This window comes from Rhodamnia argentea, chromosome 11 (genome assembly GCF_020921035.1).
Source record: "Rhodamnia argentea isolate NSW1041297 chromosome 11, ASM2092103v1, whole genome shotgun sequence".
NCBI lineage: Eukaryota > Viridiplantae > Streptophyta > Magnoliopsida > Myrtales > Myrtaceae > Rhodamnia > Rhodamnia argentea.
Window position 1 is genome coordinate 20,653,255 of NC_063160.1, and position 25,712 is coordinate 20,678,966.

Here is a 25,712-nt window from a genome sequence, read left to right on the forward strand (position 1 = left end):
CGGACATTCGGCCTATGCATAAACCAATCGAAGCCCATGAACCATGCGAAACCAAGTTTCTGTAGCAAAATCACATCCTATGGATTCCTCATGTTTCCTTCCAACCAAGCTGAAACTCTCTGAGTTGCACCAAACAAGATACCTCCAAAAAATGAAAATGAAAACGCCAAAAGAATTACGATTTACATTTCGAGAACCACCAAAGGACCACGAACGATGACCGAACGAATCAGAAGTTTGTTGTCCTGTCGCTGCCAACAGGCTATCACGACAATTGGAAAAGGGCGCAACCGCACTATTTCAACTATTCTGATCCGTCGACACTTTTAAAAATAGCTACACCACAAGCTACCGGATTCATTCAATTTCTGCAACTTCTGCTCCTCAGCTTAGGATTCTCTTAGTTTCTCAAGCCGATTGCTCGAGCAGATAAAAGAATTGCTTTGCTTGGAACCCCCTTTTCCCCTCCAGAAAGCGATACCGATTTTTACTGGAAGAACCGGGCACTCGAATGGGAAGCCCGCATTTTATTGCCAAAGAATAATGAAGAAAAATCAACCTCTCCCCCCTCTATTCTTGATCTTGTCTCTCTACATCCTGTACATCAGATGGTTCGGGGAATATATCCTTAGAATGACGTCTGCGCGAGGATGAACCGTTATGATTACTCCCCTGTGAACCTGTGGTCCCCGACTGCTTAAAGCTGCTCGTTCCTTCCGCCTTGGCAGCAGAGGAAGTTGGAATAACTGCCACATCCGATGAGCTGTGCCGCCAGCTACCGAACAGAGTGGCGTTCCACGACCCTCTAGAAGAGGTAGTCCTCAACCTTCCAGAGCCATAGTTTTCTTCTCTTACGATCTTCAGGGGATTCTCTAAAGCCTTTACTACATATCTCATGGGTGGACGCCGGGATGGCTTCGGATTGAGGCAGGATCTCGCCACGATCGCCATGGCCCACACTTCCTCCAGCAAATCCTCATCCACGATGAGCAATGGATCCACAATCTTTGTGACCAGCTCCTTGTCGTATATGTTGATATAAGGTAACGTTTGTTCCAACCACTCCTTCGTCTCAGTATCACTGGATGCGCTGAGACCCAACTTACCCGTCACCAGCTCCAGCAAAACTTTCCCAAAGCAATACACGTCGTACGCACAATTTGCTGTAGAAGAATCTGAAAATTCCCACATATAAAGAAAAGTCAGAAACATTCAGGTCCCCATGAAGCCGGATTGCAGAAAATGGAGAACTCGTAGCCTGCCTAAAAAACACCTAAAGACTGTTTTTAGGGACGTATGTGGTGACTGACTCTATGAATAGTACATCACCATGAAGCCCTGGTCTTGAAAATATGAAGAGACAAATATTCATCAAAAAACGATTGATGGATATAACTGGCACTTACCAGAAGTACCTTGCTCCAATGACCTGCCAAAGGCAAAATAAAACAAATATTATACCACTAGATATAGTGAATCAAGAAAATTCTGCACACTATGCATTCTGATATATGGAATTAAAATTCTCATGTCATCTATTGGAGAATAAAAAAGGGCGGGAATATTTATCAGTATTGAAATTGGCTTTTAACAATTTGAATTTTATTGTGGGCAATGCCATTAACAATGTGAACATTTCTTCAAAGCGACAAATACTGGATGTGAAAGAAAGATTTGGACATTTTAACTCTGATAGTACAGTTTTTGCTGTCAATTTGACTCATTATACCTGCAGTTTCAAGCAGGTATCTTAATATGGACATTCTGGACTTGCAAGAACCAAATTAACAATAAAGTTACGACCATAGAATGTACTTTAAAAACTGACCAAATACAATTTGACCAATTTTGATATTTAATTACTATTTGCTGCCTTGCTTAAAGTAGGCTGAAGATGCTAACAGTAATATTGAATTCGAGGATCCCCTAAAGTCTCATAATTACCCATGGAATCTGCATATACTATCACAGACCTGACAGTCTGCTTCTTCTGCATTCCTAAAATGCTTACATCCTGTCTCCCAATGACATAAATTCCCAAAGTTTTACAGTCAACAATGTCAGCAACACCCAAATCAGAACTATATTCAAGTCTATAATTATATAAGAGCACCATCCACGGCAGCAATCACCACCTGTTAACTGTTAGTTGAAGCCCTGCTCTCATCTAGTTGGGATATATAAGTATCACGAACCAATTTTCTTTTGAAGTGTATATGACGTGTGTTGTCAGGCATGCTTTACCCTAACAAGATTCCGTAGAGGAGACAAGTTTTCCAAACAGATGATAGCCTGATCAAAAGAACAACTTAATCTAATAATTCAAACATTCCTAAAGAAGTTAACCAGTAAAAAAGACTATCAGAATATGCTATGATTCCAATTGAAGGCCTCCAAAAGAGGACCGTAAGACACAGGACAAAGCCTATAGATTGCCAAAAGTAAAGGATAAACTCCAGAAAATTAGCATAGAGCCATGGAAAAAGAGAGCAAGCACATCTATACATTACTATGAGCAAATACGACAGTCATGGGGACTGAACTAAACATACAAAAGGTCCTGAAATATTATTTACACCCAGTTCCACATATAGGCATGAATTCACAAAATTTGAGAAAATGATAGCAGAAAGCTTATACTTACTGTTGCAAGCGCAGTAACCTAGAGAATCTGCTATGATGAGTATCCCCTTCTTGAGCACAGACCTCACTGAGGCTTCCCAGACGCACTTCGTATTTATCATCAAGAAGTATACTACTCGCTTGAACATCCCTTCATTCACAAAAGAGGACATGTCACATGTCACTCCTAATACATCAGCTGTATTCCTTTATCAAGGGTTTTCTTACTTTGATAAGGTAAAAGTTTTGGAGGGTATGGATCAATTCTTCACACACACACACACACTCTTGAGCAGGCATATATGTGTATAGTCGTCTTCTAGTGAACCCTGACTAGCTTCTGCAGGAACTAACTCAAGATCAAGCGTGTTTAATTGCTTGTGATCCAGAATGCTTGTTCACTACCATCAAACTATGCTTATTAATATCTTCACTAGCAAGCATGAGGAAAAACAACTTGGAAAAAGATAAGCAAAATACCAGAAACCGAAACAAATGCAAATAGTAACTTTCCACTCTAAAGCAAGACACCCAAATAATGTCACTATCAAACAGATGGTCCCATTTCGACTGAAAAAAAAAAAAAAGATGGTCCCATAACATTAATCTATTTCACAAAAGGAGGAGTTCGAGGAAGTCATACCATATTGATCACAGAAAAGAATGAATCATAGGAGGATTCCCCAAACATGAAAATAGAAGCAACAGCAAGTGATTTCTGAAGTACCTGTGCACAAGAGGGGGAGTACATTCATGATGAAGATAAGATAGACCCTCTGCAGCTCCTACTGCAACCTTTAGTCTCTTAATCCAGTCCAGAGATTGCAAACTATCGTCCTCTGAGCTGGTTTTCCTAAATAAAGAACTTGCCAAGTCTTCGTTAGGCATATATTTGTAAACCAGGAACTTCTCATTCTCCCTCTCCAGGAAGTGTCCCAAAAATGGTACAAACCTTCCATGCGAAACCTTACCAAAGAAATCCAATTCGACAAGGTGAACTTCCTTTTTGATCGAACATAGGTCAACCTTTTTAATGACAACAGGAATCCCCCCATCCAGGATGCCCCTGAAGAGATCCCCTGAGTGTCCGTGTTTAATGAGGTTTGAGTCATTAAACTCATTTGTGGCTAAGAGCAGCTGCTGATATGTATATGCATCGCCTATGTTTGAGAAGTCAACCGATGCACCAGACGGCAGTGGCGTTCCACCAGTTGAAGCTGGCCCAACACCAATTGCTATCTGATTCGCAGATCCCCTCTTACGGGTGCAGAAAAGCAACAAAGCAAGAAGCACAAACAGAAGAGCCACAAGGCCAAGCCCACCCAAAACTCCTACCAAAATAATTAACTTCCTCTTGCTTTTCTTTTTAGTTTCTGGAGCAGAAGCAGGAGCAGGAGAAGGAGGGTTGCCATTTGGCAGTCCAAAATTATCAAAAACTAGACCTCTCTCAGCATAAAATGATGCACACTCAACCGCGGTTCTTTGATCGGATACATTTTGGAGGCAATTGTTGCCAAGAGATGACTTAGTTATGGCAAAATCAGGAACCTTGCCCTCGAAATAATTTTTCGACAGATCAATAAAGCCAAACCCCACTAAGAGCTGTGTAAGATTACCGTAGAACAAATTCTGAGAAATATTTAACACTGCAGCAGTGGAATTCGACCCTGTGTCTGGCAAAACACCTGTGAAATTATTGCTAGAGATATCCAGCAGAGCCAGTCCGGGCATTGACCACAACAATCTGGGGAGAGAACCATTGAAGGAATTATGTCTCAAGACAACAACCTGCAACTGACTGGGATTAGAAAACAAGTCATCTCGCAAAGGCCCACCGAGTAGATTGTTACCTAATAACATTCTCTGTAAACTTCTGAGTCCTCTCAAATCTGATGGCACCGACCCAGATATATTATTGAAACTGAGATCCAAGTCAACCAAATTCCCCAGGTCCCCAAGCTGCACAGGTAGTGAACCAGACAATTCATTGCCCGAAAGATTCAAATGCCGAAGGCCTGAGAGGTTTCCGAAGCCCAGAGGAATCGACCCGGACAAGGAGTTGGAAGAAATGTCGAGAGTGGAGAGATTCTTAAGAGATGTTAAGGATGAAGGAATAGATCCATCGAGCGCATTGCTCGAAAGGTCAAGGACTGAAAGGTGCGACAATTCGCCCAAACTCAATGGAATCGTACCATTCAATATATTATCAGCTAAATACAGGCTAGTGAGATTGGTCAGGTTACCAACACTGGGGGGCACAATGCCAATTATCCCACAAGACCTGAGATCAAGCACTTGCAGCGACCCGAGCTGCTGTCCGAACCAGTCGGGTATTTGACCGGGGAGAGAGAACCTGGAGGCATTGAAGGACGTTAACAGAGTGAAATTGGCGAGCGCATCAACGGAGAACTGCGGATTCTGGCTACCAACTCTAGTCCTCCTAAACCCGGAAATGTTGATCTCTGTGACTCTACCATTCTCGCATTTTACACCTTGCCACAAGGAGCAAGGGTCCGCCTTCCTGGGCCACTCCCTGCTTCGAATCCCCAAAGAAGATCTGAGTTGAAGCAGAGCAACACGCTCGGTGCGCGAACTCAGCGGCTGCTGCTGCTGTATCGTCAGCTCGCTAAACAATAACACCAGAAGCAAGAGAAACAACGGCACTTCACTCCTATGCTTCTTCATGCTTTACAAACAACATTGATCTGATAATTTAACCATCATCACCTCATCTTTATTTTTCTCCCCAACCAAGAAGTGCCCTTTTTCTGTCGCAAACTAAAATGAAACTTGTTCACGGATTGATGCCAAATGCGTTTGCCTTCTCGGAGAACTTGCTTACCTCGATCACAAAGCAAAAGCCAAAGCCCTTTTCAGCCTTCAAAGAGAGCAGTAGGTGAAAAATCTGCGTCACCGTCTTCCCTTTGCTTCTCTCCTCTTCTTTGCGGCTCTACCTCTCCCTCTCTCCACCTACTCTCTCTCTCTCTCTCTCTAAGATTTCTCCAGTTTCTCTTCGGTTGACAAAGGGGGGGGAGCGAGAGAGGCAGAGACGGGCAAAAAAAAAAGTAAAGTATTGAAAGGAAATAATTCTAGAGAGAGACGCGACTGGTCAAGACTCTCAAGCACAACCCCCCCATCTCCATTTTTATTTCTCGCTCTCTCTGACACGAATGCGCTAATTTTGCATCACAACACGCAAGCAAAAAGAGGGGCAGTTCTAATATTCAATCTCTCTCTCTCTCTCACGCACATCCTCTCTCTCTGTGTCTCTCTCACACGCACCCACACCCACACTCTGTAAAATACCCAGCAGAAAAAACGAAGCAGCAATAGAAATGGTGAACGACCCGAAAGAGAGATCGAAGTCAGGGAGTGATGGAGACCAATTTCCGGCGACGAGAAGGGGTTTGACCACCGGTAATCCCGCATGCTCCAGCTAAGCTCGAACTACTACTGCCATTACTTTAGGATCCTTGTGCATAAATAAATGTACGTCTCTGATTTCTTTCCTTCTCCGAAAATGGCAGGAGGGAGGGAGGGGGGTTTAAATGGGCTTTTCCCCCGGATTCACACTCTTTTTTGTCTCGACTCTCGAGAGAGGAAAGTGAACTTCTTTCTCATTTTCTCTCTCTTCCCCTTGCTACGAAAGGAAAAAAAAGGGGGGGGGCTCATTGCCTACGTTGATAGAGAGAGAGGACGAGGGGCAAAGCCAATGAATTTATGTCGCTCAACGGTTTAAAGAAAGGTACTAAAACCCCGCACTGTTCTGGGCTGTAAAGCTCTGGAAATCTGTTGTCAATTTGCAGCTGATAATGATGAAAGTATTTTCCTTTTTTCCCCCCTCTCTTTCCACCCAAAAGAGTTCGTTAAAAAAAGGCTCGTTATTTAACCAAAATGTGATTTTTCCAAACATCGTTCGTACACACTCGATAACAAGATCATTGATCGACCGAGCGAGCGCTCGGGGATTGGATAACTTATGGATCCTCGCGGCGACAGGAGAAGATGACGAGTGGACTGGACCAGGCTCAAGCCCACCTGATCACATTGCTTGCTGCAATTACACCGTAATTAAAACTGATCTAATTAGGAGATCACCATGATTTAATGTTGTTTGGGAGGGAGGAGGGGGGGAAGGCCACTGTGGAGAGGGAGATGGAATTGAATGGGGCTCACCAATCTCGGTGCGGTCATTGGGAAAGGCAAAGAGGGTTGGCAAATGGCAAAAGCGCGGCGGGTGGTTACTGTTTTGGTACGGCCCTTTGGCGATGGTATTAAGATTCGGGTCGAGCCGGTGCAGCTTCACAGCTATGGGAATAACGACGGGCGGGTTATTTATGGTGAGAGTATCAAAGTCGATCCGGTCTTATCTCAATTTGAGATGTGTATTATAGCCAGATTGATTAGGTAATTAAGTTAATCAGAATCGTCGACAGAGCGGAAAATGAGTATTGATTGATCTCGTTCCGGCGATCATCTGATTGATGAAACGATCAAGATCTCTCGTGGAGACATCTTCATGTGCTGTGTTTTCGTGGATACGGTGATTCGAATAGGGCCGGAATTTGATCCTAGCTAAATCGGGCACATGTCTCTTTCATGAAAAACGAATGATTCGGAACACATTTTTCTAAAAGTAACAGCTATTATCTCTTATAAAAATGAATAAACGGAAAAATATTTCGTTTACGAAAAATATCTGGAAATAAATTGTTGTCGATAATGAATTTTTTTTTTCATTAACCAATTATTCCATACACATGATTAATTTTATGAAAATGTTATCGAAATCATTCATCCTCTACGAAACAAACGCACTCTTGGTACGTGGTATAATGGGATTTGATCAGCCCCGACCATGTGTTTAATGTTTTTTTTTAAATTATTAGTATATTAGAATTTTATTATTTTTGGGAATTCCTGATCTCCCGATCGCTTTTCAACTCGATAAGTGCTGCATCGAATTCCTTGTGATTGTTTCCGCCTTTAGATTAACTTTCTTCTGGATTTAAGTGGAAAGGTGAGAGAATTTAAAAAAAAGGCTTTTCGACGCGGATTATGATGCTATCAAATGATGAGGGGAATACAATACTAAAGAATAAGGTTTCTTGTCTGCTCTGTTTTCTGTGAATCTACTAAAGTATGAGGCATCGTTTCCATTTCGGAGAGATCTATGTTGGTGGTGATCGTTGCCACCGAAAGATTTACCTTTTTGTGGGATTTAGTTACTTTTTGTTTTTTAAGGCAAAGGATCTTAGTTACTTTTTCTGGATAGATGTTTGTTTAAGGATTCAAATTTAAAAAAAAAATTATTTTTTGTGAAAATCTATAACATTATTTATGTTCTAAAATTTATGAATTTTTTTTATTATAGGTGTTAAAATTTGCATGTCGCGAAAAATCAAGTGTTTCGGATCCTACTAAAGTCAAAAGTGTTTTAAGTGGTAAAATTTAAATCGAGCAAAAAAGTATATTGCAAAAGTCAAGTCAAGTGAACTTCTTTTCTTAATGAGAAAGAGAGGAAGAATAACGCTCTGCCTTCAAGCGTCGAACAATCAACATGCCTTTCTCTTTTATCTCAGTGTTCTAGAAGACCGCGACTCCTCATAATTAACTTTATATCTAGGCTTTTACGACTTGAACCACTAAATTCGCTATTTCCATGAAGTTATTGTAGGGATTCTATTTGCATTGACCAATCGCTTTGTAAGAGCACATGCGATGCGCGTCCGGTGAGTTTCGAATCTTAATCGAATTCAATGCGAATGATAACACGTAATTGGAGCACACGTAGATTAGGTTGAGTAACCATAACAATTTATCCGGTAAAAGCAATTTCATTTAGATCTTGTTGATCCAGAGATCACATCTTCCGTTCCGTCAATTCACTCAATTACGTTATCTCGGGAGTTACGTGCCTAACCGCGTATCTCACGAGTGGCAACTTCCGATCCCAATTTTAAGGCATATCCGACTCGCATAATCTCGAAACTATGGATGCTTGCCTCCATAACGTACTTTTAACACAAACCCTTTGCTAGGCACAGAGGGAAATTACAATTGCAAGATCAACGTCTCTTCATTCTTTCTCTAGAATCAAGCCGTGTGAAAACATCATGCGACCGAAGGATTCTCTCGTCCTTGCGAAACAGGGGATGTTCAAAATATCTGAGTTGACTGGACTCTTTAACAGAGTACTGAAGAAACGAACTTGTGGCGAAGAAGACATGGGGACAAAGTTTAGGGTCATGAAGAATCATTGGCGGGGAAAAGAAGAAGGGACACATGAAGGGTGGCACTCGGAAAAAAAGGGGGAGATAGTGGGGAGTCAACCACTGACTTAAGTGGTCAAAACTCTCTTTTGCCTTTTGTTTTGTTTTTGTTCTCTCTCCCCTGCTTCGGATCAGTCGGGATCTCCATCCATTCTTGTCAAGTTGATGGCAACACCAGAAGGAAACTAAAGGGGGCGCACCGCGCCAGCACCGTCCACACAACAAGTCAAGTCCCATTCGTTAAAGAAGAGACGAGATCAGTTGCTCCAAAAAGCGTACACCGTCTCGCGTGGGGAGCACGTTGCCTCCATTGCAATCCCCACGGAACGGGGCACGTATCATCCTGGGGAGCGTGTGATACTCTGTTCTTAGGCTTAGGAACTGCCTCTGTCTTTCGCCATCCTTGTACACGCATGTATTAACCAGCAACATCATTGGGAAAGCAAGAATCTACTAAGGTGAGTATGGTTCTAAGGTAGAAAGGAAATTGGAGAATCGGACCAATTCATTGGTCCACTTCCAAGGCATACGGGGTAGGTTCTGAGTTTTAAAAATTTGGAAACTAATTCTAACGGGCATGTGTTTTGTGTTTTTCTTGTTCAATATTTTTGTACGATTTTACGGTATTCTATAGTATGTTATTTGGAATTACTAATCCGAGCTTTCATTTTTCCGTGATATCCATAAACATGTCTAAATATGAGTAATTGTCGGTAAATTGTAACATGAAACGGTGATAATCAAAAGTGACGATTCACTGTAATCCCGCACATGGAACTTGAGAAGATCCCGAAACCCATGACATGGTAAATTCCATGTTCTACAGTATGCATGATAAATTTCAGATTTTAAAAAATTGAAAAATCGATTATGATTAATAGGCTCGAGATTCCATCCTAAACCAATCCCGAAACCGGTCACCTCCTGAAAGCTACAATTTTGGGGCTTTCCCATGTTGCTTGCATGAGATGTGAAATTTGGGCTGATCTATTGTTCATTAAATTATTATTATTAATTTTTTTTTTTTGGGCATGGTGTGTGTATAACCGTATAAGTAACAAGTGGACCCCACTCGATACTTTTTTTTTCTTTATTTTTAGCTCAGCGTTGGCGCAAGAAGAAACTCTTCGCTTTCCCCAGTCCCGCATCAATGGCAGGGGCGAATGCATATTGCCTGCTATACACCCCGATATTCTGGTATGGTCCCTCCCACTCTTTATTAGCCTTTCTCTCTTTTTTACTTAATATAAAAAAAAAATTTATTCAGGCCCAAAAAAAAAAAAAAAAAAAAGGAGGAAGTACAAAATCGAGTCAGTCAACCACCAGTTGCGGTCGCAGCTACAGCTGATGACGTGTGCCACTTGCCGCCCGTGCTCCCTAAAATGTCGGTCGCCACGTCATCCTAATGAGCGTAGACTGTAGGGTCCCTAAGTCGCAAAATTATTACGGACGCGAACGGCAATCATTTTATTTTTTAAATCAATTCGTGGCCATAAATAGAATTTTTCTGATTTCAATCACTTTCGATACCGACACAAAATTTCTGTTCATGAAATAAAAATTCATTTAATAATAACATAAAATTTCTAATGTTGTTGGCGATTGACGTGGGTCGACCGACGGAGGATCGGCGGACCAACGAACCGATGATCGGCGAACCGACGGACGGCGGGCCGACGATCGAGAACCGATGGCCGACGGACAGATGACCAGTGACTAGGATGCTAGAGAGAAGGAGTGAGCGATGAAAATAATTCTTATTTCTCATTTCTATGCCGAAAACAGAGAAGCCGTTCCAGAAATATAAAAATGAAATTCCTTCAACAAACGAATTTTTGTTTCAAATATGATCTAAAAAGGGGTTTGGAAGAGAAATAAAAAAATAGAATGGTTATCATTCGCGACCTTAGCAACTTTTGCTTGATTGATTGACTTCTTGAATCGATAACTAGCTTTTGCCCGAGGAATAAGATAAAAAATCATCCTTTGGCATGACTAGAACAAAAAAAGTGATGTGAGCGCGCAGCAGAAGTCCGATACCTTTACCCGAGGAGATCACCAAAAGGAAGCCCAAGTCTAAGCCCATTCCCATTAACATATCCAGTCAAACTCATATTCATTCAAAAACTTAAGCTAATAAGTTGTGGGTTAATATGGGTATATTAACTGTTCTACGCCGCTTTGATTCTCCGGTGTGAGATTTCTTTAACACAACTCACTCGCACGTGTATCCTAACAATCTCCCCTTCACGCGTGAGCTCGGTGTTAGATCCGGTCCTCTCCCCTTAACTCAAGTATCCTTCCGCATCAACTTATCTCAAGTTGAATAACCCAACTTCATAACCATGAAATCTACCTTTGGGCCCGTTGAGTACCCGCATGGGACACCAATCATCAGTTTTGATACCATTAGATGGAAACGCGCAATAGAAGCTCGATACCTTTGCCTGGGGATATCATCAAGAGGAAGCCAAAGTCCGAGCCCATTAACATATCTAATCAAACTCACATTCACTTAAAAGCTTAAACTAATGAGCTATGAGCTAACGTGGATATATTAACTGCTCTACACCACTTCGATTTTTCGATGTGTGATTTTTTTAACACAACTCACTCACACGTGCATTCTAACAAAAAGAAAATTGGAAAATAAAAGGTCTTAAACACGAAATAATTTAGAATATTCACTAAGGAAGAACGGATCGCATACCTGCAATTATTATTTTTTGCTCGATTTTTAATGACGAGAATCTTGGCATGACATGGTTGGAAGTGGGATCGCGATTCTCCTTCGCGTGATTGTATTTTTTTCGTTTATTTCTCTCTCTCTCTCTCTCTCTCTCTCCCGGTGAAATTATAAGATTGGAAGTCGATCGCTATGCCTGTGGACTAAGTAATACTCTGGCACTTATTTAAGTGGCTTTTGGGTGCCCATTGGTGAGTTAGAAGGGAAGTGCTACTATCGCGGCATGGCATGTAAAATGTAAAATATATGATAAATATATAAAAATATTAAAAAATTCGGGATGAACAATTTCTAAAAGTGTTATCACCTCTTTAGATTTAAGAATTCATTTTCCTAATTTTATGCGTGAATTTTCGATTGATCGAAAAGTGTTTTCCGTTGAATAAGTCATTGGGGAGAATCGATCGAGTGAAAGTCCGGAAAATCAATTTCCGAAAAACACTTTCACCGAAATAAAAACACACCATGAGATTCTCGTAAGAGCGATAACCTCATCGATTTGTCTACTAGCGTTATGTTGTTTTTTCTTTTTCAAAATTAAGGGCATGCTTGGCAACGTTTATGATTCTAAAAAATTATGATCAAAATTGATTTTTTTTCTAATTCTGTTCCCTGGACGAGTTTTAGAGAATTAGAACGTGTTTGGTAATCGCACAAAATTTATGTTCTTAAAACATAAATTCATTTAGTAACTGCACATAATTTCTGTTATCGGGAACAATTTTTTTTCTCAATTTTTTTTTATTTAAGTCAAATAATTACGTCTTATCACTATAAAACCAACCTATATGGCATCACTGCTAAATTTAATACACATCATGCATAATTCATAATTAGTCTCTTTATTTTGAGGAGCATAAAGACGAATGCAAGATCCTTAAAAAAGAATATAACCTCAATAGGCAATTTGCACTTGAATTTTTGCCATGAATTTGCACTCAAACACTTCTATATTTAACCAAACCCATACTAGACTCGATCCGTGCTACTTAAGCACTTTTATATCTAACCAAATCGTGGCATATTTGTTTCTTATAATTTGTTAATAATGCAATACAAATCTAGAGAAAAATTAAATAATTAATTTTAAATTATTTTATTTTATCATCAAGAGAAAATTATTTTTTTTGTCACAAAAAAATTATTTTTATTTTTTTAAATGTATTTTTATTTTATTTTCCTTTTTCTCCGGCGATCGGCGGCTATCGGTGACGAAGCAAACGGAACAAAGTGAAAAGAGAGACTTCTCATTTTATTGGTCTCGTTTCTAAAAAATGATTCAGAAATAAAAAAAATTAATTTTTTATTCTTATTTATGTTTTAAAAGTGTTCTTAAGAACAAAGTCAGAAAATTTTAGTATCAGAAAATTTTTTGTTCCAATGAACAAAATCAGAAAATCAGAATCATTGTCAAACATGCTCTAATTAATATCCAGCACGAAGCTTGCTCCCTATGATTCCTCATAAGATCGCTCTCAGTTGTCTAATTTGGTGACTAATCAAGATTAAGAAGTGTCTAACAGTATCATTATTAACTCTCTCTTTTTTTTTTTTGTTGTTGTGAATTTTACGACTTGATGATGGTGGTTCGATCATATATACTTCCACTCGCACATAACTACAGGACACGCTAGCGATGGGGAACTGAAAGTGAAACCTAGCCGACATCGCACCCGTTGACTCGCGCGGTCTGTCTGTTTTTATTTTTTATTCTATTTCCCCTTAATTTTTTACACGTCAACTAGGAACAGCAACATCTTATCTTCGCAATCCTATTTCCTATTCATCAATTTAATTTTCGATTAATTTTTTTTTGCCAAGTATTCAAGTTGCCAATTTTCTTTGGGTATTAAAATGGGGAAGGAGTGGTTGGGGATTGATTGAAGAATCTTCAGAAGTAAACGCCACTGCATCGTTTCCCGAATTGCAATCATGGTCTGGGGTCTTCCCACGTAACTGTAATCCTCTCTCTCTTTCTTCTTCTTCTTCTTCTTCTTCTTCTGTTGTTGTTGGGAACACGACACGCTATCGTGCGCCACAGATGCATCTCTTTGTCCTTTGAAACCACCCCCACCCGGAACACGTCCAGAATCCAGGCGGAACCGATTAGTGGGAGGCACGCGTTCGAACGAGCGAACCACTTTCTTGACACCGTCATTCCCATGAAGTGCTCGTGCATGGATATCCATTAGAACCGCCAAATGAATGGGTCGGATTGAATTATAAATGGACCGATCTAAATAAATTCATTTAACCCGTTTATGATCTGTTCATCGTAATGCAAATTTGATGACTCATACTCGAGCCATATTCTTGAAATGCTTATATATTTAGTGAAATCTATGAAAACTTATATCCAAATTGAGGTGAGAGTGTGGAGTGAGTGAGCGCGAGATCGAACGAGGGCGAGAGAGAATGAATATAGAGTGATAGAGATGTATTGAGTATAAGTAAGTTGTAAAACCATTTACGACCCATTTATAATCCGTTTACGACCTATTTAACACTCATGTTATGTATAAATCCACTCATGTATGACCCATTTATTGAATAAAACTAATCCATATAATAAATTAACTCACTATTTTTTAGCTAAGAAACGGGATTTATGACCCATTGTAACCGATCTAGTTTTTGTTTGGATGAGATTTTCAATATCGGGTGTCAACGCTCCCTCTCTTTCTTCATTTCGAGAAAGTCAATTAGATCCAGCGGAGTCAACATGGGACTTTTCCTATCAACAAGGCAACGAGAGGGAAGGAAGATCGATTCCAATAGACAAGAAGAAGCCAAACCGATCATGGCGGTTGCTGTCCGATCTTGGCAATACGTCTGCTTTGTTTTTCTTGAGTTAATGAAAGGGAGCGAATTTCATCTATCATTGGATGCATCGAAAAGAGCAGAGCCTGTGTCTTGAGTTACCGGCAAGTCGCTGGATCCGCACCAAAAGTTGACTTCTACTTCAAGTATAAACAACCTCGGCTTCAACCTTGGTCCTCAAGACAAAAGGGTTAAAATGATTGAAATGGAACCGACTTTTTACCCAATGTCCCGATTTCTTCGAATCGCTATTAGCGGTCTCTGGATTCGAGGAAACGTTACAAAATGAGAAAAATGGCATCACGTAACGGCCGTCGATATGGCACGCTGAATCGATCGCAAAAGAGCTGATCGTTAAAGTTGCTCTCGAGAGAGACAAGACTTACGACAATGGTGAGTCACTGGACATGGATATTACTTGAAATGATCAACGCCCTCCCTTACCAAGAAACTCTAATTTTATTAATTGCCAAGTTCCCTCAACGTCAAGCAACATAGCGCGGAAGTGGAAAGTTCCTCCACCGAACAGGAAGAGAACAAACAACTTTTAGGAAGGAGAAACTTCAAAAAAAGACAGACAATTAATATTTTGATGTTGATGTCGAGAGGGATTACATCCAGAAAAAAAAAAAAATACATATAAAAAAAAGAAATCTTTCAAAAATTGACTCGTCTCAATAGTGCTTGTTTTGACTTTGACCGTGTAAAATTCTCAGCTAAGTGCTGGAATTTCTCTTTGAATATGTTTCTTGCGCTGCTGATGCATCTCACGTCCTTTGACATTTCATCGCCGTCCAGCGACCTAATCGAACCCGTAGAATCAACTTGTGGTCCTTGTGACAGTTTTGGTCGGACAGGTCGGGCGGGAAATAACAAACTTAAATGACGAATCATCGATTTGACAATCGATCCGTTTCCTAGCTATTTTTACGATTTTGTATTGGATTTGTCTTACCTTAAATAGTTATTTAATAAAGCATATAATTCGTCTCGTTTACTTTTTATCGATGTATTGAAATACACATAATTTCCTCGAATTTATTTTCTTAATATTATTAACTTTAAGTCAAATAATAGGGGCCGACAAACTAATCTTATAAGCAACTAATTCCCATCTGAAAATTACGGATAACGCCGCTTTCATTGAAGACTCACGCCATACGATGCTAGTTCAAACCATTCCCACACATCGAGTTTGAACTATTGAGGAAGAAGAGTCAGAATTTTCGCGAGTCAATCGTTCTTTTTGGATACTTTAACCATCTTTTGAATGCCTTCTTCATTTCGACAAAAGAAAAATGCCTTCTTGATAGCATCGGTCGGATTTAAAGAGATGAAAACACCAAATTACTCGTTACTATCTTATCATTTACCATTTTTCAGGGCCTAAACAGCAGTTTCACCAGCTTGACTATGATATAACGCGCATCCCTCATCGGACTTTTATTTCGTACAGCGATCGCAATAGTGTGCGTACGCGAATAAGGAAAGCACAGGGATCGAAACAGTTAATGTAAACTCTGTTCTTTTTTTTTTTTTTTAACTCAGTAATCTCATGATGCTCTCTGAATTTTCTGCTTCCCAACGGTTGCTTATGGGATTGCTGAAATGTAGTCGTTATAAAAAAGAGAAAGGTTTTTGATGTCAATCCAGCAATTCACGTACGAAAGATTGAGGATACAATCTGGGCCATTGCAACCCGAAAGAAGTTTCAGCCCATAAGTTCTGGCCCAAAGGTTCAATTGTCGGACCCAGAAGCCATGACAGATATGAGTAGGCCACGTTTTGCAGGTCTTCGATTAGTCTTCTGTGCAACTCAATTCGGGCCCATGATGACCCACACTGGAAATTATCTGGTTGCAGCAGATTTTGTCATTCTCATTTGGATTGTGCGCGTTTCATGCATGAACCTCAGCTCCCTGAGCAGCACGCATTGCTTGCTAAACGTCTTCAGAATCAATGGGAAGTTTCGAGGTCCTTATGAACTGGAAGAAGCAATGATGGAGCCGCGTCAAGATTTGCGGAAATTACGTCGCAGAACGACAAACGGATGTCCTTGGAAAATGAACGGTTAAGTTGCAGGATGTTCTCATCCGTTCTAATTCTTGCATTTGAGATAGTTGTTAGACTGCAGAAGTATGAGATAAACATTGGATCAGTGCGCATGTTTCTGGTGCTTCTTCAAACCAATTATCTATGCTCACATCCCCTTTGAGCCATATTTTGCTTTCTGATGATTTTGTTCTCTTAAAGTTTCCTTTTCCTTTCAACCTGTTCTTTATGTTGAAGTTGCAAAAGAATGAAAGGGAGATGAAATTTGTTTCGGTTCGACCCATCGTCGTCGTGTTGCAAGAGATTGCTCTGCCACTTCACCCGGATAGGTTAGTCGGCTCATTCTTATCGGAAAAGCGATATTTCCAATTTCAAGAACTGAAAAACTGATGGCCAAATTGGAAAATACTTTGTGTGGCAGCTACTTCTTCGCATCTTGACATTAGAGAGCAGATCAACCAGCAGAAATCGAGAATGGCGATTGGCTCTCGAGTGCAATTTAGAGACGATAAAAACAAAAGATCAGATCGATAGATCGAGATGATTATCCTGCCCCGACAGACTCTTGGTGTGTACCAAAACCTACCTTCTAAATCTGTGTTTAGATGAGACTACAGTTTGAGCACATCGGATTTTCAGCGATGGCGATGAAAATTGAAGAATGGTAAGCAAAAACTGCTGGCGATCCTTTAAAAGTTTTAAGAATTTGTTCCTCTTGATTAGGTCAGTTACATAATCCTTGCAGTCTGCTTTGTTTTTTCTTATGGCTGAATCTCTTTAATCAATATGCATTACAAGCCACAAAAGTATTATCAAGTTTGAGTGTCCATTACACATGGCTTCAACCCATTCAAATCTAGAATCACACGTCAGGGGGAGGCCAAAGTCCAACCATGAAAGCTAAAAACAAATGCTTATCAAAAACCCACATGAGGTTCCTGTTGACACGAGCAGCATTTAGCTCTGCATATTCCCTGGAGAATTTCCGTGACGAAAAAGTGAAACGAAAAGTCTCTTCAACTAGATCCATCAAGCACCCTTTATTTTTTCTTTCTTTTGTGTTGTTCCATCAAAGATTCGATTGAGAAAGCGATAGGCAACGCTTTTCCGGCTGCTGTGGGGCAAAGTCGGCCAAAGTCGGCAGATTTCCAGCTCCCTGATCCGTAACATGTAAAAGAAAGGCTTCATTTAGGTGCATTCACTCGTCTAAACGAACGCCGTAAACACTAGAACCTTGGAAACTAGAGTAACATGCGAAGCAAAGCTAGAGCCATTAATTGATCGCGAGCCCAGATGACGACTCCCTTCCACTTGCGAGGAAGGACCACTGGGACGAAAAGGAGGACTCCCAAGGGAGAGGAAGGAGATGGAGATATTACATTCTTGTTTGGAGATAGGCTCAATGATAAGGATTCGAATAGTGGACGAGGAAGGCGTATCTAAAGCAACGCTTTCTTTTTCTTTCCCCGTACAGATTCCTCCGAAAATTTCTTCACAAGTTCTTTTCAGCTAATGATCATTTCCTGCCCCATTGGCCTGTGGCCAGAATCCATTGACAGGGACGGTCGCAACTTGACATGGGGGGCCACGTATACCGGATACAGTTTAACTAACAGCATACGATGTAACTGTCTTAGAACAACATGAATTTGCCCGAAAAAGGTTAATCTCCATATGTAACTGTAAGTCGAGGGAAAGAGAAGCAGGACATAGAACCTGAATAAGTCGCAATATTTGCGCACTTCAGCTCTTGCAAGGTATTTAATATAGGGGAACTGGGAGGCCAGTTAAGAATTTGTTCTGGCAAGATTTCACCTTCCATTATTTGCTTTGGTTCTAGTTGATTTTGCAAGTGGACATGATACTGATAGCATCTATATCTCCAGCACGAAAGATGCTACCTGCAACTTCTCTTCTCGGAACCTTCCCCTTCCTGGCAATCTGGAGTACTAAATTATCTTCCCAAAATCAGATATGAAACGTTTCTTGTTGATTCTTGGATCGGCCGATGGACAGAGCTCAGGCCTAGTTGTAAGATTTCTTTCGCGAAAATAGGTCTCTAGGATGGGACAATGCTAGACAACTTGCAGCTCTAGGGTCGCATAATATCTCACCGCCAACCTCCGAAAGTTGGTGCTCTTTTAACATTCTTATGCCCATGGGATCTCGATTTGCTCTTGTAGTGGATTGCTTTCTTAGATCAGTCTTTCGTTCCATGGAATATGTTGTCCAATCTTCTTGCAGAAATTCAATCTGGCCACGTCGGATGCGGTGCGAGGTTCTGTCCCAAACACAAATCTCGAACAGTAAGCTAGTAACTAGTATTAACATGAACTTGTATGCTGTGACAGTTAATAGACGAAAGAAAGGGGCTCGTCTGGATGCAGTATTATGAAGTCCCGAGTCCCCCCAATGCCCCTGTATGAACTTTCTTGACGCGATATAATGATGGCCAGCATTCAAATAGAAGAATTAGATCTCTTCTGCCGAGATACACTCATAAATCTTGATAACCCGGATGCTAATAAGGCAAATTACCAAGGGCCTTTGGCTGTCTTTTTTTGCAGCTAACAAGGAAAAAAACACTAATAGTCCACACAATAAGGACAGAAGAACTCTCTGTATATGGACCATGCAAAGATTCTGATGCATTATTGCAATCTGGTTGCCCATGACCAACCAGATGCGCTGTGATAGGATCTCCATCATCTAGGAGGAGTGAGAGCGAAACAGACACATGGCCAAGTCCAGCTTCAAACAATCTGTTCACTCCTAGAGAAGTAAAAATTTCTGACGACTTTATCTCCTACTTAGAGTCATATCCAAAAATGGCAAAGAAGACAATGCTTGTGCCTATATTAAGTTCATAAATGAATTTACACATGACAGAGAATTGGACAGATTGATATTTTTCCCTTGGGCAGAGTGCATTTATTGGTGTTTTTAAAAGTGATTACCCATCTGATAGGCCAACTTCTACTCTATATAGTCATTGAAGAAAAAGCCAAAGAAACCTTTGCACATCAGACATTTTCAAACACTGCCTCATTCTGCATTATATTTATCATGAGAACATCATGTTGGGTTTATGCCACAGATTTGACAGGAGGACTGGTAAATCTTGTTCTGTGTTCCCTGATCAACGGAGGCTAAGACAGATTATGTCCAATTTTCTAATCTAATCCTATCTACCCTGTTATTACTGTCCAGAGACAGAGCTCTCTTTGGACATTAAGAACACTTCCCCAGTATCAAGATGTAACCTTTTGTTCGAAAATGAAGGACCCAAGTGCTTAAGAGACGTTTAATGAGAATAATGCAGTGTCTAGACTCGAGGTCTGCTTTAGCGGACCTTTTCACTGCAAAATCTCGAAAACAAAAATTCAAGAAAGTGGTGAATACTGCTAGAGAAGTAGGTGACTAATGTTGAACTTGTCACGGGTAAGGACAAAGGGGTGTGTAGTAAGATCATTGGCAAGCGACGGTGCTGGCACGGGACTCAGATAGCCAACTAGAAATTGCTTGGAATGCTGTTCAGGGCAGAGAATATGTAAGACAAGAGAGATCTTCTCCTCCTGCGACATGAAGATCAGAAGGGCACGAATCAGAGGCAGCTTTTTGGAAACCGAACTCCATCAGAAGTTCTTGCTGCAGCCAGAGATTTGGACTGTGGTGCACACGTGAAAGTGTTGCACCTGATTGTGGGTTTGAGCATTGCATGGCCCACACCTCCATGACCATGCAATGATGCAATCTGTGTAAATAATTCAGAGAGTAAATACAAGAGGGACAAATCTGCACAGAATCCCTTGTAGCTGGGAGAAAGAAGAGGAAAAGTTAATTCACCCTGCTCTCTGGCATTTCTGTTTTGTCCCCTTTTTGCTTTTTCCCTCTGTTTTATCTCTTGGGTACTTGCTTTCCGGATCAGCCACAAGGGGGCACTTCCACAAATATCCCAAGATCTGATCTGCCGAAGATTGGCGTCCACTGGATAATAAAAGATCAAATTTTGATCGTTCAATAAGAATTTTCAAAATGTTTGTTGTGAGGTGCGTCATCTCACGAGAGGTACGCTAAAAAAAAATGCAGCGTTTTTCGGACGATGAATTGGCCATTCGAGAAATCATACAAATCCCGCCCCAGAAAAATTGTAATATCCCTGTACATGGGCTAATTAGTAGAGTCACAGGCTTTATCACAGATAAATAAGGCAAATTTAATAATGATAAACATCCTTAAAAAAGTTGTTGGAGACACAGATTCTCCATATCCCCTTACCTACATCATTGTTCTTCATCTTTGTCCTGGCTTTCAATTTTGTGGTTACTATGGAGACAAATCATCAGAAATTCCCTTTACAAACATTGGCAAAGATTTATAGGCCAACTGGCTCTACCCCACCTCACCTCCACACCACCTCCTCCTCTCCAACTGCTTATAAAGAGCAGGCATTTGCCACCTCTTCTGCTCATATCATCACTCGACTGATAGTCCTTTTCTTCTCTTTTCTTCGCTTTGACTCCTCTTATCTTTCTTTCTTTCCTCTCTTCATCACCGACACCATCCAAGCAACCCGTCATTCTCCATACAATCTAAGCCGGTCGTTTCGATCTCTCGATCGGGTTGTGGGAGAAGATGGCGTCCAGTTCGATGTCAAGGGGTTCGAGCTCGTGGACGGCAAAGCAGAACAAGGCGTTTGAGAAGGCGCTCGCGGTGTTTGACAAGGACACGCCGGACCGCTGGCACAATGTGGCCAAAGCCGTGGGCGGCAAAACTGCTGAGGAGGTGAAGAGGCATTACGAGCTGCTTGTGGAGGATGTGAAGCATATTGACTCTGGCCACGTCCCCTTCCCCAATTACAGGACGACCGGGCATGGAAACGTTGATGATGAGGACAAAAGGTAGTACTTGTACTATGCACAGAAATGACCAACTTTTGAACTAAACTAAATTGACAGCAACGAGAAAAGGAAATAGGTTTTACATTTCCTCTTTGAGCATATGGTTGCTAATTAAGTCAGATTAAGGCCAGTCAAGTAGCTAGATCAACTTTTGACCTCTTTAACTGCATGTCAGAAAAAAATTTAGGTGGCTGGAGATCGCACCGACAGAGTAAACTTCCAAAAGCAAAACGCACATGGGCCCAAAATTCTCTACCAGGCTTTTTCGCTCTTCCTTCTAGAACGATTTTGACTGTTGTTACATGCATCGTTCATGTTGGTCTTGGTACTTCTCGGATCCTCTCGTCAATCATCATCATGTTCTCTCTCTTTCCTGCTCCTCGTTAGCATCATCATCTGTCAAAAGACATCAAAAATACAAACTTTATGTCTTATGACCACTATTATTCCCTCTACGTACGATAAAAGAGCAGCTCAAGTCTGACCAAATACGAAGATGGCGTCCCGTAACTCATGTCTTTGTTTCTCGTCACGCAGGATGAAGAATCTGAAGCTCCATTGAAGCGTGATCTCTTTGGCAGAGAGAGACATATATTAAAGAAGCAGCAGATATATGATAATAAGAAGACCAAGTACTCGTATTAGCTTTAGGAATAATCATCACAAGCGGTGATTTAAATGTTTGAATATTGTCGAGTTACGTGCTCCTAGAGCTTGTACTCATCTGTTGTATTTTTCATTCCGAAACTATAAATTCTCAACGTATTAGCTATACTGTTGCCCGTGATATGATCATTCTACAGGTCCATGTATGGCAGTATATACGAGTTCCTTTATATCCTAACGTTATTAGATAGTTCCATGCATAAATAGATTACGTACATGACTGAATGAGTATGAATGTACCCTCCAAGATTCACTTGATGGGTATGAATCGAAGATTTTGGAATCAAACAAAAAACCGAAGAATCGATGCATCATAAATTCGGTAGATATCTCCTTTGCCTTTTCTTTTTCTCATCATTTCTTTCGAGGCGGGCCGCGAGATGGATAAACGATGTGAGGGCCACGCGTGAGAATCGGGGTGATAAAGCGTGCATCGTGGTTATAATGATGATCGAAGCTGGCTAAACACAATCTTTGGAGGCATTAACTTGCTGGTTTCTGGTTCTTCATTGATGGGATTCTCTTGCCAAATACCTTAGCTTGACAGTTCGTTGAGAAAAACAGAAGCTGCAATAATCGTGAGTATAATCATCTGCTTAATCGGGTAATTAGTCGTGCAAGGATGTGTGCCTTTAGAAAGTGACAGATTGAGGTGCCTAACTTTTTTGGGGAGTCATAGCTCATGATTAGAAGCAAAGAACTTCGAAAGCGAGGGGCTGGATTGACAGATTTGAGTATTCTTCTCATTCCCTTTTTCTCCAGAAACCTTTTGGACGAGACGAAGAACATTCCATGTGTTTCCCATTTCTTGCATCACTGACTATTGTCTGCAGTTCACAGATGTGGGACGAAAGACATAGGTAATCCCACGAACATTACAAGACAGACCTCTTTCAAGCAACGGGAATCACGACATGAAGTGGCCGTGGCTTAGCTTAAGACCAGATTAATTATAATTAGCTAGATAACAGTGAAAATGGAAGTGCCTAGCGAGGTTGGGTTAGGTTGGTCAGTTCACCTACTTCTCGCAACGTACGAGAGATGGCACGTGCCTCGAGCACCGACCGTACCGTGCGACATCGGCCATGTTGCCTGTTTGGCGAGGACTGAGAGATCGATCGTGTCTTGTTCTTGGCCCATCCAGTCATTCCTTCAACCCTTAATAATTTGATGAGGTCCAGTTCGAAGAAGGATGTGAACTCCTTACTTACCCTTAATAATTCAGGGCATATGCGATTAAGTTAGCATCAATTGCACTAGATCGAATTGCGCGTAGCGTGTGGCTAAAAGAAATATCAAATGTGTCATTAAGATGCGGAGTAAAGCTTTACTAGAGAATTTGGTATTTGTTACAAAGTGAAAATATAGGTCTCTTGTCATAAATGCTTTTTAAAAGATCTGCTTAAGAGATATTTTCACCTGCGTGAGAGAACCATACCTGTCAAAATGGATTGTAAATCCCTTTCTTAACCTATATATGATCTTTAGACAAAAAAAGAAAAAGGAAACCTATATATGATCCGAGTTGTTATATGAGTTAAAATTTTTTCTAATAAATGGCTCATAAATGGGTTTAAAATTTTACTTTCTAACAAATGGCTAATAAATGAATTTAAATATAATGTGAGTGTTAAATCGATCACAAATAGGTTGTAAATGAGCCATAAATGAGTTTACAATCACCGAGACTCAGCCCACCTCTACGACTCTCTTCATTCTCTCTCGCGCTCACTCATTCCATACTCTTACCTCTGTTTGTGTTCGGGTTTTCATTAAATACAAAAGTGTTTTTAGGAATATAGGTTAGGTGGGTATGAGTTGGGTATGCGTTGGGTCGGGTATGAGTTATTAGATTTGCATTGCAATAAATAAATCATAATCGAGTTAAATGAATCTATTTGGATCGGATCATGTATGATCTTGACCCACCTGTACACTTCCACAAATGTGCTGTTAATATTTTTGAAATACTTCGATGAGTTGTGCAACAAAAATGAGCTTGACACTAGCCACCAATAATAAACTAACTTATTAAACCGATCGGAAAGTTAGCGTAACAAACTATGGGTATTCACTTAAATAGGAAAAATCACCAAAAAAGTCCTAAACCCGTTGTAATTATGTCAATTTAGCCCTAAATATTTTTTATTTGTGCCAATTCAATCCATTTGGTCGGTCGGCGACTCGGCATGTACATGTCCGATTTTTAATAATATTTTAGTATTTTTTTGACTTTTTATTTATATTTTCCTCTTCTTCTTTTTTTCTTTCTCTTTCTTTTTTTTCTTCCTTCTCCTCTAGTCGACAACTAAGCCGGAAGCAACCTCACCGGCTATTGGCGAGGGAGACCCTCACCTAGATTCGGCCAAGTACGAACTAGCCGTCGCTAGGCAAGGTCACGCCTTGCTTGCCCCCTCCTTTGGCTGGTTGTTGGGCTCGGCAGTAGGCTAGAGGAAGCGGGAAGAAAAAAAAAAAGAAAAAATTTTTATTTAAAATATTAGAATATTTTAAGTAATTGGCCATGTCGTCTTGGGGCTGCCAAATGTATTGAATTGGCACATATACAAAAAGACTTACGATTAAATTGGTAAAAAGAAAATTAAAACTGAATTGTCACAATTATAATAGCTTTATGACTTTTTTTGGTAATTCTTCCCATTTGAATAAGTACGTCATATATATGGTCAATAGGGGCTAATTAACATCATGTTGTTATCCAATTTTGTAAATTGGTCTAAGCGCACATACTTAGCATTTTCAATGGGCTTGTAGAATTCATTTGCATACACACTTCATATCTCCATAAAACTAGTTAGACGATCAATCCCCAAGGAGTACAATCCAAATTCATATGAGGAATTTCGTAAAGATTGAGGGGGTACTTTTTGAAACAATTATGCAAGCTACTCATCAAGAGAGATCTATCCATCCGAGGTTTTTTTTTTTTTTTTGGTGAAACTCTATCAGACTTAAATGCGTCCTGAATGTAAGTCATTCTCCTTCGGACTTTTTAGCTCAGACTCATCCACAGATCCCGCTGGTTATCCGTGGGTAGTCTTGGCTGGGCTTCTCGAAATTACGGTCGAACAACCAGGCCTTCCCTCGCCAATCGGTCTTAACGTCTATTGTCCGAAGCCCATCTGATGGCAGACCTCGCAGCTCAAGCCTGTGAGGCCACCATGCCAATGATCAAGGTTAGTAGGTTAACTCTTTTCATGGGTTTACATTTACTCCCTCATTTTTCTCATCAAGCTTGGTTCTAAAGGTCACAAACATGGGTCAGTTGTTTGCTGATTTGAAGCTTCCTCAAATGCCCTGGGGTTCTCAGCGTTACCAATTGTCACCATATATGATAATTGAGTTGGAAACTCATTGATTTGTCCATGGCAGCTCTTTCAGTATACATCTATACTGCGCATGTATCATGCTCGCACTTCCATCCAGAACAAATAAACAAAAAATTGGGCAATTCGGCATAGCGCGATTCTTCGATCCCGACTTGTTTACCTATATAAGGATCTAAAACGAGGATTATTCTATTAACTCCGAAGCTGGGGAATCATTTTATGAAGAACAAAATTCACAAAATATATGGCTTATGAACCAGAGCTAACAAAATTCGTCCAAAAACTT

At 40.5% G+C, this 25,712-nt stretch overlaps 3 protein-coding genes across 6 annotated transcripts in view; 2 read left to right on the forward strand and 1 right to left on the reverse strand.

Moving 5' to 3' along the window:
- Positions 1–25,712, forward strand: part of LOC115735585 (DNA repair protein REV1) — an 870,695-nt gene that overhangs the window by 828,232 nt on the left and 16,751 nt on the right. The gene's annotated exons all lie outside the window — the stretch shown is intronic.
- On the reverse strand, positions 36–20,435 carry LOC115735932 (probable LRR receptor-like serine/threonine-protein kinase At2g16250). Of its 2 annotated transcripts, none has more exons than XR_007196985.1 (5): positions 3,350–6,153; positions 2,645–2,773; positions 1,407–1,429; positions 292–1,175; positions 36–245 (listed from the first exon to the last, which is right to left on the reverse strand). XR_007196985.1 is itself a non-coding variant. In XM_048272916.1 (5 exons), the coding sequence occupies exons 2-5, from the start codon at positions 5,305–5,307 to the stop codon at positions 571–573; spliced, it is 2,715 nt and encodes a 904-aa protein (XP_048128873.1). In that variant the 5' UTR covers positions 5,308–5,572; positions 20,425–20,435; the 3' UTR covers positions 36–570. The 2 variants fall into 2 exon arrangements, 1 of the variants encoding a protein (XP_048128873.1); XM_048272916.1 differs by adding an exon at positions 20,425–20,435 and having other exon boundaries at positions 36–1,175; positions 3,350–5,572.
- LOC115735843 (protein RADIALIS-like 1) lies at positions 20,993–22,185 on the forward strand. Of its 2 annotated transcripts, none has more exons than XM_030667270.2 (2): positions 20,993–21,413; positions 21,951–22,185. In XM_030667270.2, exons 1-2 carry the CDS (start codon positions 21,148–21,150, stop codon positions 21,973–21,975), a joined length of 291 nt encoding a protein of 96 aa, XP_030523130.1. In that variant the 5' UTR covers positions 20,993–21,147; the 3' UTR covers positions 21,976–22,185. The 2 variants fall into 2 exon arrangements, with proteins under 2 accessions (XP_030523130.1, XP_030523131.1); XM_030667271.2 differs by having other exon boundaries at positions 20,993–21,400.

Coding starts and splice junctions, on each gene's coding strand:
- LOC115735932 (XM_048272916.1), bottom strand. CDS start 5,307: ATGAAGAAGCATAGGAGTGAAGTGCCGTTGTTTCTCTTGCTTCTGGTG. Junction 2,774..3,349: donor ACTCCCCCTCTTGTGCACAG/GTACTTCAGAAA, acceptor TTGTGAATGAAG/GGATGTTCAAGCGAGTAGTA. Junction 1,430..2,644: donor AGGTTACTGCGCTTGCAACA/GTAAGTATAAGC, acceptor TGCCTTTGGCAG/GTCATTGGAGCAAGGTACTT.
- LOC115735843 (XM_030667270.2), top strand. CDS start 21,148: ATGGCGTCCAGTTCGATGTCAAGGGGTTCGAGCTCGTGGACGGCAAAG. Junction 21,414..21,950: donor GTTGATGATGAGGACAAAAG/GTAGTACTTGTA, acceptor CTCGTCACGCAG/GATGAAGAATCTGAAGCTCC.